The following is a 13527-nucleotide window of genomic DNA, read 5'->3' on the forward strand; positions in this document are numbered from 1 at the left end:
GACTTCACACACCACCATACGGCGTCACATGACGTCACACATCACACGACTAAACACAACGTCACACGCGTGCTTTTAGCACCATCCGCGCTATAACCATTTGACACCGATTGTGGCCTCTTTATATAAGGGGTTAACTAATATACGCGCCATGGGCGTCATTTCTTCGGCATCCATCTTACAAAGGGGGTGGAGATGACAGGTTCATACTATGAAAGAGATTACGGCGTCTCCTCTTTTACCAAGGGAAGGAGTTATTATGGAAGACATTTTACAGCACCCCTTTTAAGAAACCTTGGATGTGAGGGTTAACAATTGGAGGTAATTCTTACTTTTAAATCTATACAGATTAGAAAAGATTGTTTTTACCAAAAATTACTATTTGAAATAAATGAAAGTAACAAAACTGTATTGACTTACTTGACAATACCGAATCCTAGAGATACAATAATGACTAACATGCGGGCGAGCGCCCGCTTCGCCACAGACACCCACTCCGCGAACATGTACACTTCAGTGTTGAAATATCTAAAATTATACAAAATATTAGTACATTTCTGTTAATTGTTAATCAAAAAAACGTAATAATAAGCCCTACACTTACTACTTTAGGTTGTATATTTTCACGCTATTAAACTTAGAGGATAAAGTGGATAAAACCTTCAAGTGGAAAAAGGACCATAAATTACAAGCTGCTAACATTACGAAAGCAAGGTTATTATGGTAACGGTAATGTTGACATTTGTAATGTAGAGTTTGACAAATTTTTCTCATCATATGCTGATTAGAAAAACATGGAAATAAGATTTCTAGAATTGGCCTCGGACACTCAAATTAATACGAAATTACTTCCACAATGTTCTGTATGGTCTTAGTATTGCACAGATTTTACAGAGTATTCGTACAATAGCTAATTAATTCGCCAAAATAGCGAAACGCCCACAACTCATAGACATCCGCAAGAGGTTTGCCTTTCCTATTTGTATGAACATCTATCTTATTCATATCTTCTTATGACCCTTTCCTTATAACAAAAGGGAAAGTTAGAACCAAAATTTAGCATCTGACACAAGACAATGTTACTTACCCAGTGTTATTAATAGCGCTGTATACACCGTAATATGTAGCGCTTTCCACCATACCCAATAACGTGACAGCGCCAATCCAGTACTGGATTCGCAGCAGGTCTCGCCACTGGAGTGCGCACACCGCCAGCCACGCGCAGCACAGTGCCGCGTACACACCGCACATCACGCCGTAGAACTTAACACAAATATACATGCTAAAACCATAGCTTATACGAGAACTATAAAAAAAAACTTAAATACAACATCTAGCACGCACACTCAATAGTTTTATTTATAGTCGATTGTTAACTTAATATTTATTTATTTATTTATACAAACAAACATACAATATCACAATTCAAATATAATTTTACAAATACAATTGTTTTTTTAACTTCTAATTTTAAATTCGATATTTTGTTCAATTATATGTATATCCTTGGCTCCTTTACTAGGTTAATTCCCTGTATTACAGGAGCCAATGACTTCCCTTAATTTGTGTAATATAACAAAGTTCAAATATAGTATGCTATATATTTTCAATTATAGTATGCTAGCTGTTGTTCGCGACTTTGCCCGCGTCAAATAAAAAATATTCGTTAATCATTGATAACATAGATTTTTTGAAATTGGTCTAATAGTTTTTGTGTTACATGAATACATACAAAAATATATTTCTTACCTCTTAATAATATTAGTATGGGAGAGATGGATGGATTGCGTGAAAGGTGACATAATCAAAAAGGGAGTGATGACTGAAATGACGTATGATAGAGTTATTTGGAGGACAAAAACACGTTTGCGCAGACCCTGCGGGAATAGGATAAGGGGGATGATCAATTTTAGTATAGAAAACTTGGAATTAAAAAAAAAAACAAAGCCACCACTATCCAGATGTACGCAGTAATTCGCATATTAGTATAGATATACCACTTACAGGTAAGAGAGGCCACATGGCTGCGGACAAGTATCCCGAGGGTGCCACCATCTCAACTCCAACTGACAGATTCATTGTAGTCTCCGTATTTGTTCTCACCATCATCCTGAATACATATATACCTTCTCTTTCCACCACTATTAAGGGGGGCATTTTCTGTAAAAAAAGATAAAAAAAACTTGAAAAAATCATACTATTATTGCGAAAGTGTAGATGGATGTTTGAAAGAGTTTGTAGCCTAAACTGCTGAACACATAGGCTACTTTTTAGGTTTTTGGTTAATTTCATAAGGACGGAGTCGCGGGCATAAGCTAGTTTAAAATAATGCAAATTTCAAATGAGAGTGTAATTACTTTACACTAGCTGTTGCTGACTTGGCCCATGTGAAATTAAAAACTAGTAAAAAATAACCTATCTTACTCAGCGATCGCGTAGCTTTTTAATGCTGAAATTATTTCTAAAATCGGCTTAGTAGTTTTCGAATTATTATTATACATACAAATTTTGCCTCATTAGTATAGATGAAAAAAATATATATATAAACATGATTTATAAAACTAGCTGTTGCCCGCGACTTCGTCCAGGCAATATTAATATAAAAAGTAGCCTATAATATGCCTGTCTGTCGGCTACCCTTCAGTAAGGTCCAGAGATTACTCGGAAGAAACGTGGCTAGCGAACAGACAGACAGACAAAAAATTTTTAAATGCGATATCCGTTATTAGCAATGCAAATACATCATCTTCCCGAAATGTGGAAATTTTCTTTTGATATTACTAACAGACACTTCAATTTTATTATATATATTAACTTAAACTACATGAAAAATTCCACAAATTAAAAAAAAAGTGTTTTATTACATATCTATAAGTAACAAAGATATAGATAAACCTGTAACATTAATGTAGTTTTAATGTTTGGACATTAAATTGTTGAGTAAACTAGAGAATTAGGTGTGGTAGATAATACATAATAATCAGTTAAACTGAATTGTTACACAAGAAAATAAAAACCCTATAAAATTGAAGTAGGCTATAATATTCTACTAACATTACTTATAACTGACAAATATAAATGCAGACATATCAAACCTGGGTATCAAAGAATATCTTCTTGGGACGCTTTTAAAAATAATCTAGTAATAAGCAAAGACTTTTAAACATATAAATCCCACTTTATTCAGTCATAACTTTCTAGTGGTGAAAAATTTTTAAATAAGTGTAGTTTTTGAGTTTCTTCACATATAAAAATACAAGTTTAAACTCTTTACATTAGTATAAGAAACTATACATAAATCCATAATCTCTGCCTACACCACTGAGTTATAGACATGAATGTTATTATATAATTTAAGGAATAATATATAAGTAAATGGGCACGTTATTTCACTATTTTTATAAAATAATATGCTGCCTTCGTCCGCATCAAATAAAAAAATAATACAAAACACATCCTATGTTATTCACTGATAACATAGTTTTTTATTGGTGAAAGAATTTTTAAAATTGGCCCAGTAGTTTTTAAGTTAATTTAATACATATAAAAATACAAATCATATTAGTTTAGAAGATCTTTTGCATTATGATACTTACCGATGTGGAAGCAGCCGGCTTCTTTGTGCCTTCGGTAACTTTGTCCTTGACATCGTAGAGGAAAATAGACTCCTTCCCATGGCAACTGAGTTTTTTCACTTGCACTGAACTTGCATTTGATATCTCATTAACTGGAGCATTGTATAATTGATTTGAGCAATCAACAATATTCTGGAATAAATAAATAGAAACTTTACATTTCACTAGCTGTTGCAACTTCGTTCGCAACAAATAAAAAAATGTAGCCTATGTTACTCACAGATAAATTACCTTACTAACAGTAAAAGAATTTTGAAAATCGAACAAGTAGTTTATATTATAATCGAAAGTATGTATTCGATTCATGTAAAAACAAATCCAAAAATACAAATGTTTCCTCTTTATAATATTAGTATAGACATTGATTGAATAATAACAGTATTTAAAAATGTCCATATCATAGTTATCTTCATTACATACATTTAGCATAATTACAAAAATTTTAACATACAAAATCGTCCATTTTAATTACTACTATTCTAACCTTGGGACTAATTTACTTGCAAACACTCCAATAAATGTTGCAAATGTTTTCTTTATGATTACATGAATTTGGAAACTTTAGATTTAATACTGGAAGAGAGCTTAAATAATGGTAATAGATATTAGATAATAGTTTTATTGAAGACATTTTGTATCATTTTTTTTCTATTCTTCTACAAATTACTTTGCTGTTTATAACTAGCTGTTGCTCGCGAGTCTTCTTCTTCTTCTGAAGAAGAAGAAGACTGAAATTAAGAAATAATAAAAAGCACATCCTATGTTACCGATGATATAGCTTTTTAATGGTAAAAGAATATTAGAAATAGGCCCAGTAGGTTTTGAGTTTTAATACACACAAAAATACAAATCTGTCCTCTTTATGATAGTATAGTTGAAAATAAAAATTATTAGTGAAAACACAAACCTCTTCAAAGTAGTGGAAATAATCAGGTGAACAGGGACTCTGCTCCCACTGATAGGCCACTGTGACATTCGCTGATTCTTGACAGTGCACTGTAATTAAAATAACAATTATATGACAATAAGAATCTTAAAACTACTTGTTGTATTAAAATGTAAATTCCTTGATTTCCTTTGTACACTTACCAACAACACGTAATTCTGAATCTTTAAACAGAGACTTGGCGATGGTAAACTCACAAAAGTTCTGAAAATAAAAAATGTTTTACTAGTACAGTTACAATAATGATGGACATAACTGTAACTGTTGCGATTAACTTAGATAACAGTTATGTAGGGCTAAAATATAATGCCTACATAATATTATCGATAATACGTTGTTATTAATATAATTGTAATGAATCTTTAATCAAGGGTTTTCACCGAAGAGAAAAAAGATATTTAAGCACTTAAAACAGAAAAGAATATACTACTAGCTAAGACTATCTTACCCCATTAAGCGGTAAATCCCATTTTCCGACATCTGAAAAACTTTGTGCCACTTTAACGATCGCTACAATAAGTACCAAAAACCTTCGAAACATTTTAATTTTTTGGGTTACATTCGGAAGCTAAACACTATTCTTGGGAATCTATAGAGTACTTAACCATCGTCTCAGTTAAGTAATTTATACAAATAAGTGAGAACACATTTTACTAAGTATAAATTATTTGCCGCAGTCGCTGAAGAAAAGAATATATAAATACATGAAACATAAAGCACAATTTGACAGTTAAAGTTTGACAATGACATTACGGGACTTACCACAGTGTTGCTACAATGATAATTTATTGTCTTATTTTCACATTTCTATTTTATGGAAAAGAAGTTTATTATCTGTTGCTAAGACATAAAAAAATTATATTGGTAATCTGTGACTTTATGTTGACAACTCCATAGTAAAGTAGATTCCGTGTCAAAATATTTTTGTTTTGTAAATTCCATTTCATTAAAATAAGTAGTGTAATATGTGATAATTGTGATGTTTTCTATTTATTTACACACCTTAGAATTTAAAAGAAAGGATTCAATACTAATAACTTGTCATGTTTCGGTGGTTCAATCACCGTGATAGTTGGTGATAGTCATGTCAGATTGCGCGCTGGTAGCCAGTGTAAGCGAACACGATGCCAGCATGGATGTGGGGAACGACAAGTCTCTATTCGAACCTACTATTGATATGATGGTAAATGATTTTGATGACGAGAGAACACTAGACGAAGAAGAAGCTTTGGCGGCGGGAGAACATCAGGACCCTAAAGCGGAACTGAATAGTCTCCAGAAAGAAGGTGATATGCCCTTGGAGGAACTTCTAGCTCTATATGGTTACAATAGAAATATGGAGAAGCCTATTCCTGAACAGGTACCTGAAGTGGTACCGGAAGAAAACCAGAAGCCAGATTCTGCATTACAGCAGTTATATAATGAAACAGCTAGCCCTGAGGCGACACGGTGTCTAAGATCGGGGTCTCGTCCACCTTCCGAGGAGGAAGATGATTGTGATTACAGTCCCGATGAGGATGATTGGAAAAAAACAATTATGGTCGGTAGCGACTATCAAGCAGCTATACCTGAAGGTTTATGCAGTTACGATGATGCATTACCCTATGAAAATGAAGATAAATTATTATGGAATCCCAGTGTTTTAGAAGAGAAAGTAATTGAGGATTATATGAAGAAAATTTGTACTATGAACTCAGGTGCAGGTGTAGATGCTGTGCCAAAGGGCAAACAACTTCGTGATGATGAAGAGGCTTTGTTTTTATTACAGCAGTGTGGTCACAATGTGGAAGAAGCACTAAGAAGAAGACGCATAATGGCACAAACTCCTGCACATGCAAGTGTGTGGTCAGAAGAGGAGTGTCGTAACTTTGAAAATGGCATTAAAGCTCATGGTAAAGATTTTCATCAAATACGACAACAAAAAGTCAGGACACGGTCAGTCGGTGAGCTTGTACAGTTCTATTACATATGGAAAAAGACAGAGAGACATGATATATTTGCTAATAAGACTCGGCTAGAAAAGAAAAAGTACACATTGCACCCAGGTCACACAGATTATATGGATAGGTTCTTAGAAGAGCAGGAAGGGACAGTTGCTGGTGTTGTTAGGCCGGTGTCACCAACACCGATGTTGGTGTATGTTCCATCTCCGGCTACACAACCCGATCCGTTAGCTTTAGGTGAAAAAGAAGTTTTCTCACAACTTACACACACCACACCTCCCCGAACAATGTCAACAGATGAACCAGAAACAGATATAGTTTCCTAATACAGGCTATACTTGGCTTTGCCAGTATCCACGTAGATTGCACTGTTTTGTGACATGCATTGTTATTAGTTAGTAGTAAATAGTGATGGTATTGACTTCAAATTTCTTTATCTGATATTTGATCAATAATGTTTAATGAAGTAATATGCAGGTTGATGAGATTTAAAGAGGAAATTATAAATAAAATACTTGAATTAACACATCGCAGAGATACTGGCGCCATCTATTCTTAAATATTAACAGCTTCTTAAACTACTGCATATTCAATTTTAGACTTTTTATTAAATGCTATATATGTCTTTTTTAATTCCATATGATCAAATATTGCATAAACAAATTATGTCCATGTTGTACCATAACCCCCTTATTCATAGAAAATCGAAACTTGAAGTATTTTATAGATGCATCTAAGAATAATGTTTTATACAGTCAACAGTACAATGTAAATAATGTTATTTAATAGTTTTAAAATGATTACTTATTATTAAGGGGGTAGAGAGAAATATTTACGAATTTGAATGTGTTAGTTAGGAAATTCTGTTAATGGCAGGCTTATTTAATTAACTTTTTAAGTTTACTTTTTTTATAAGCTTTGATAGCAAAATTTGCATTAAAATCTACCAAAATAATCAAGTTTGGATATGAATATATTCATTGACATTGGAAGAGAGACAAACAAGAAAGGATACAGTAATTTTTACGTTAGTAATATGTTACTTATTTTATAAGAATTTCGACCGAATACTGAAACGACATTTAAATATGTAACAGTGTCTTAATTGATGAAGCAATAAAAACTCCAAATTCCAATAAAATGTTTGTTAGAATGTAAGCAGCGCTTACGAAGCGAAGTTTGATATTCGTTTCAGAATTTGGCCGTGAGCCAAGTCAATATGTACATGAGTTAATTAGATTATGTACTAAAAGTACTAAATACTGTATACATCAGTTTGCAAACTTTAAATTGACGTAATTCATGTGATCCATGATTAATTATACAAATGTTTTGCATTTAGTAATGATTTTGTTTAGACCAACCATGATTTCTGATCTAATGGGCATGTCAAACTAATGAATCGTAGCTAACTAGCGCCCTCCTAGAGTGTCCTAAAAATTATTCAAGTTAAAATCAAAAATATGGACTTATAATAATCATATTTTTTGTGTCAAATCTGACTTAGAAATATTTATTTAAAGTGCCTGTATAATTATGAATGAAAATTTTTGTTTAATCTAAAATTTTCGAAGTAAATTATGATTACATATCATTCATACTTATGTGGAAATGCAATCTTTCCTTTGTTGTTTTCATTGAAAACATTTAAATTTCCCAATAATTTAATTATGTGAAAATCATATACCAACTAAGCAACAACAAAAGGTCTTAACATTAAGAAAATCATTAAAAGTTGTTTCAATTTAAAAATCCATTTTATTTGGGGTCCAATCTATATTCAGCTTCATTAATATAACAGTAATTCTGTTGAGAATTTACTATCGCCTTGTCGTTTCCACTTTGAACTTCTTTTTATTCCCGGTGCTACTTGCTAGCAAAAAATATTAAGAAGTTGTAATTTTTTTAACATTATTTTATTTAAGAATAAACAGTGCAAATTGAAATGTGTTTTGATTTACTCCTTAAGGCTTTTGACTAAACTATGATGCCTCAAATGTTTATTACCTGCATTGTATTTATAATACAACTATTGGGTAGACTGAGTTTTTATTGAGAGTGGAATATGAACCATGATTTGTGCTCCATCTAGGAAGTTCCCAATAAATATATGAAGTTAGTGAACAGCAAAGCGAATTGACTTGCAGTTGACTTCAAAGGATACTAAAAATATTACTGTGAGCTTGTGTTGGTTTGATATTTACTGCAAATTCGTAAAAATAAAATCTCGAAGGACCAAGTAAAAACTCATTAAAATAAAATTATTTAAATTTGAGCAAAATTATTATCTTTGTGCTTAGCCGTAATTAGTACCCATAAAGCATCCTAGGAAGAATTTATTTTCCCGCGTCAACTCAATTGGATGAAATCAAAATTTTACCTTTAACTTTTAAAAGAAAAATTAATAACAAATTATTCAACACAAATGAGTTACAAGACAAAACAAAAGTTTCGCCGTCTTCGGCAAGATCAACAACGATGAACGATATTTAACTTTCCTCGCTAGCTCTAGAAAATACCTTTTTTTATAACAGTAGTTTTCATTTATTTTACATTTCAGGGTTACTTTTTTTATAAAAACAAGTCTTTTTATTTTTTACGATGACAAATCTTTGTGACAGCCGGCGACAGAAGACAGCTTACAAACTGACAAGTGACAATGGTGACAACAGAAATTGACAAATTTTTATGTAAATCAAATAATATTCTTCGAGATGAAGAAATAATTGTTTAAATAACCCACTACGGCTATAATTAATTACATTAACCTATTCAAATTCAATTTGTTAAGAATATCATAAATTTAATTAGCAAACCAAGCATAACAATTGTATAATTGAACATAAAATGATCGTAACAGAAAATATGACTGCAAAAGAAATCATAAACGATTTCAAAGAAAATTATGGAAAAGTTCGTAAATTACTCGACGAGGACAGTAAAAATGATCCGGAAAACGAGCCTTACGCTTCTAAATATAAGGCTAAAGCTATTCTACTAAATATGTATGTATCACTTCCAACAATATCCCCGTCGAACTCCGAAGAGTGTATTGATAAAGTCAAACTTGACGCTATGATGGGAACCGTACTTTTAAATATCGGTATAATAGATATGGAGACCGAAGAATTAACTGCAAGTGAAAATGTTCTTGTGGAAGCTGAGAAACTGTTAACGCCAAATGCAACTAAACCTGAGGTTGTTAGAACTCTTATTAGTGTGTATAATAATCTCGGTATTTTATGGTCCAATCGCGGTGAACAAGAGAAAGCTAGAGAATACCTAGTGAAAGCCAAAGATTTGTATGAGAATTTTAAATGCACTTTACAAATACCTCTGGCAATTGAGCAGATTGTAAACAATGCTGGTGAAACAAGTGCTGATGATTTCTTACTATTTGAGAAAGCACATACATTAACTTTATATTATCTGGCACAAGTATTTTGGGCTTTGAAACAGAATTTAAAAGCAGCCATTTACTATTATGTTACATTAAGAAGGCAGTTGCAATATTCTGATTATGAACCGATTGATTGGGCTTTAAATTCTGCAACTTTATCACAGTATTTTGCTGAACAGAATGGATTCTTCCAATCAAGGCATTTATTGGCTGCATCATCTACTATTCTTGAACAACATGAGCAGAGTTTGCAAGCGGTGGAGAGTAATGAGGATGCACACTTGGCTAAGTTGGAGACTTTTAAGCACAGATCTGCAGATGTTGCTCGATGTTGGGCAAAGTACTGTCTGTTATTGATGAGTGCATCTAAAACAAGACTGATGGATGATGCAGAAAGATTAGAAGATGCTATAACAGGTATATACAATTTCATCACATATTGTTCAAATATGTTTGATTTACAATTTGAAATAGAAATTCTCAAGTGTTCTTTTGGTAAAAAATTAAAATCCCATAGGCTTATTTACTCTATATTTAGTTATTTTGACTTTGTTACTCCTCATGATATATGCCTTAGTTTTACTTCAGAAAAATGAATCTTGATAAAATTTAGTAGTTTTAGTAACTGCATTTGAGTTTGCAAATTGTGTGTTGTATAATTGTGTACAATAACACACATAATAAGTTTATCCCTGCCATCTGTAAATCAAAAAGCTTGCCATAATGTTTTTACTTTTAGTTTTGTTACTGGTTTTTCCATTATCTTTCATAGCATTTCCTCGCTGCTTTGAATGAATTTAAAAAAGTTGCATATGTGGTTTTTCAGACTATGGTCTTTATCTGTACTAAATTTCATTGAGATCTTTTAAATTACACCAATTTGTAGATACTTAGTTACAAACATGGATGGCTATGTATTTAAACATCTGCAATAATAATATTAGTATGATTATTTTATTATTAATATGTATTTTATCTATATTTCCAGATATGTCAAATTTGAATCTAGAAGATACTGAAAATATCTGCGGTGGAGACATAAAGAATCTCAATTTTCCAGAATTAGATGTTTCCAAATATGAGAACAAAGTGACAGATAAATTCCTACTAATGTATCAGGATGCTCGGGAAGTATTTCTCAACTGTCAATCATGGTTGAACAAAGCGAAGGAATACTACAAATTGGATTCACTAGCATCAGATTATATAAAACTAACACAGGACAGTTCTCAATCATATGCTTATTTAGCATTTTTCGAAGAAGACGACGAAAGACAAGCGAAAATGCACAAACGTCGTGTGGACATGCTAGAAGAACTTGTTAAGGAAATCAACCCGGTGTACTATTTACAGTACTGTCGACAATTGTGGTACGAACTAGGTGAAGTGTACTCGGAGATATTGAATATAAAATTGGATAAAGTCAACAAGACTTCTGAGAAACCAACGCCTCACGCTTTAAAGAAAATCAACATGTTATGTGAGAAAAGCATTGAAAATTATGATCATTTCTTAAATTCTATTAAAGATAAAAATGGAAAATTGCCTCGGAAATTAGAGTTTGATGTTATAAGGCCAGTTGTAAGTGCTTATGCGTATATGGGGAGGAATAGTATGAAAAGAATTGGTTTGGATAAAGCTATGCAATTGAGTAATATTAAAAAGAGTTACGAGTCATACCAAGCAGTGGTTGATATCTGTAAAAGTGATGAAGAGGCAGCATCTATGATGAAAGAAGAATACAGCCTCTGTAAGGAGATGGTACAGATTCTTCCAATTAAAATAAAAAAGCTCGAAAGTGAATTGGTATCCTAAAAATATATAGAAACTTCAGCTTCAGCATATACACGGTTATTTTCTAATTAACAAAAAAAATATAGTGTTACCAGTTTCCCATACTGGTTTCTATGCAAGCTACACTAAAAAAATTACCTACACACTCTTTACTTCACTACAGTCTACACATTTTTATTCATAAAATGACTCATAGCTTTTTGTTTAAATGTGTCAATGTTTTTAAAGGATTTTTGAAAATTCAATTTCGGTAATAATTTTATTTTGGAATAAAATAGATAATGACTACCCATTTCAGATTGTAAAAATAATCTACAAATGCTGTTGCGTTAAAAAATAAAATTTGCGTGAAGAGATATCTGGAATGGGAGCTAAAATAAAAATTTAAAAATAGCGGAAGAAATTATGAAACATGTAAAGCTTAAAGCTTTAGGAAAAATTATGTATTTACCTTATAAGACCTATCATATGTCGAATTCTGACAGTTTTAACTGAACAGTTGAACTGATCAGTTAAAACTATGTAAGCAAAATTTTAACTGTAACGTTCAATTGACAGCCTATACAGTTTCAACCAAACAGTACTACTCTTCATTTAAAACTGTCAGAACTGTGGGTAGTTACTGATCTTTATTATTGTTTTTTAACGACACACATATATGTACCCTGCATTTATCATTAAGATATATAAAACGCTATTATTGCTGAAAATATTGAATATTGATATATACTAAGATTGTGGCTTTGAAAAATGAGAAAATAAAAAAAAAACAATAATGCTTAAATTCTATTTATTTAATTAAAATATACTTTTGTAATTTTAATACAAAGCATTTAGCATCCTATATTTTACCTTGCTTTAATATAATTCTTAATTTTGACTAATATGTCAATGATGAGCGTCGCCAAATTAACTATGGGAAGCGATATTCTAGGGAATTACACTAATTCTGTGTTTGATGTTTTTGGTGGGACCACCATCTGTATAAATAATTTGTCTGTTAAAAAATAGAACAGTGTATGGTATGGAGAATGTATGGTTTGTATATCATTAGAAGACATTCTCCTGTCATTCGTTCATTCATTTAATAATTTTGTGGAAATGCGCGGCAAAATGACAATATCTGTCAGTCTACTTGGCTTTAGTGCTTTTATCTCTACATAATTTTATTTACATCAATCTTGTATAAGTACATATATATTTCTAATGTATTGCTTGTTGTAATTATCATATTATACAGTTGTCATTTTTTTGTTAATTACTTGTTTTTTTATGTTAAAAACCTATGAAAAATCAACAGATAAAAATGGATTTCATATGTGGTCTAAAGTCCACGATGTGTACTTCTACTGACTTGACAATTTGATGGATCAAAATTTAAATTAAAGAAATTAATGCATTTTCTCATATAAATCTTATTTATATATTTTTGGAATTATAATAAAATACTTATTTCATGTTTTTGGTTTTTATTTCCTTGATGTGAGAATCTAATACATACACTTAATATAATTTTTTCACTGTTATAGCATAAATTAAATACATAAAGTTCATATAAAATATACCATTTCTTATTTTTCTAGGCGATTCTATATTCAGTTTCAATTATGTGATAAGACTAGCTGTTATTCGCGACTTCGTCCGTGTGGAATTAAAAAAATAATTAAAAACATAGCCTATTTTACTCATAGATAAATTACCTTTCTAGTGGTGAATTTTTTTTTAAATTGGCCCAGTAGTTTTTACATAAATCGAATATATAAAAAAAATACATATATTTCCTATATTATATTAGTACAGATAAAATAT

The 13527-nt window shown here is 31.4% G+C and overlaps 3 protein-coding genes across 3 annotated transcripts in view; 2 read left to right on the plus strand and 1 right to left on the minus strand.

The window, feature by feature from the left end:
• LOC106111503 (transmembrane protein 87B) overlaps positions 1-5296 on the minus strand; it is an 8874-nt gene extending 3578 nt beyond the window's left edge. The window contains exons 1-7 of the mRNA XM_013293622.1: positions 5030-5296; positions 4725-4785; positions 4543-4631; positions 3597-3767; positions 2005-2160; positions 1088-1263; positions 421-528 (exon numbers count right to left, since the gene is read on the minus strand). Coding sequence (XP_013149076.1) covers positions 421-528; positions 1088-1263; positions 2005-2160; positions 3597-3767; positions 4543-4631; positions 4725-4785; positions 5030-5122 — 854 coding nt within the window. The 5' untranslated portion in view covers positions 5123-5296. The remainder of the gene's footprint in view (positions 1-420; positions 529-1087; positions 1264-2004; positions 2161-3596; positions 3768-4542; positions 4632-4724; positions 4786-5029) is intronic.
• Positions 5297-5462: 166 nt separating this feature from the next.
• Positions 5463-8470, plus strand: LOC106111630 (mesoderm induction early response protein 2). The gene has a single exon (XM_013293766.1). It carries the CDS (start codon positions 5666-5668, stop codon positions 6848-6850), a length of 1185 nt encoding a protein of 394 aa, XP_013149220.1. The 5' UTR covers positions 5463-5665; the 3' UTR covers positions 6851-8470.
• Positions 8471-9145: 675 nt separating this feature from the next.
• On the plus strand, positions 9146-11770 carry LOC106111628 (KIF1-binding protein-like). The gene is made up of 2 exons (XM_013293764.1): positions 9146-10341; positions 10913-11770. The coding sequence occupies exons 1-2, from the start codon at positions 9372-9374 to the stop codon at positions 11737-11739; spliced, it is 1797 nt and encodes a 598-aa protein (XP_013149218.1). The 5' UTR covers positions 9146-9371; the 3' UTR covers positions 11740-11770.
• Positions 11771-13527: the final 1757 nt, after the last annotated feature.

This window comes from Papilio polytes, unplaced genomic scaffold (assembly GCF_000836215.1).
Source record: "Papilio polytes unplaced genomic scaffold, Ppol_1.0 DF824158.1, whole genome shotgun sequence".
Classification (NCBI taxonomy): domain Eukaryota; kingdom Metazoa; phylum Arthropoda; class Insecta; order Lepidoptera; family Papilionidae; genus Papilio; species Papilio polytes.

Bases quoted from the DNA above. Each gene is read 5' to 3' on its own strand.
- LOC106111630 (XM_013293766.1), top strand. From the start codon at position 5,666: ATGTCAGATTGCGCGCTGGTAGCCAGTGTAAGCGAACACGATGCCAGC.
- LOC106111628 (XM_013293764.1), top strand. From the start codon at position 9,372: ATGATCGTAACAGAAAATATGACTGCAAAAGAAATCATAAACGATTTC. The intron at 10,342-10,912 runs GTATATACAATT...CTATATTTCCAG, and splicing joins ATTAGAAGATGCTATAACAG to ATATGTCAAATTTGAATCTA.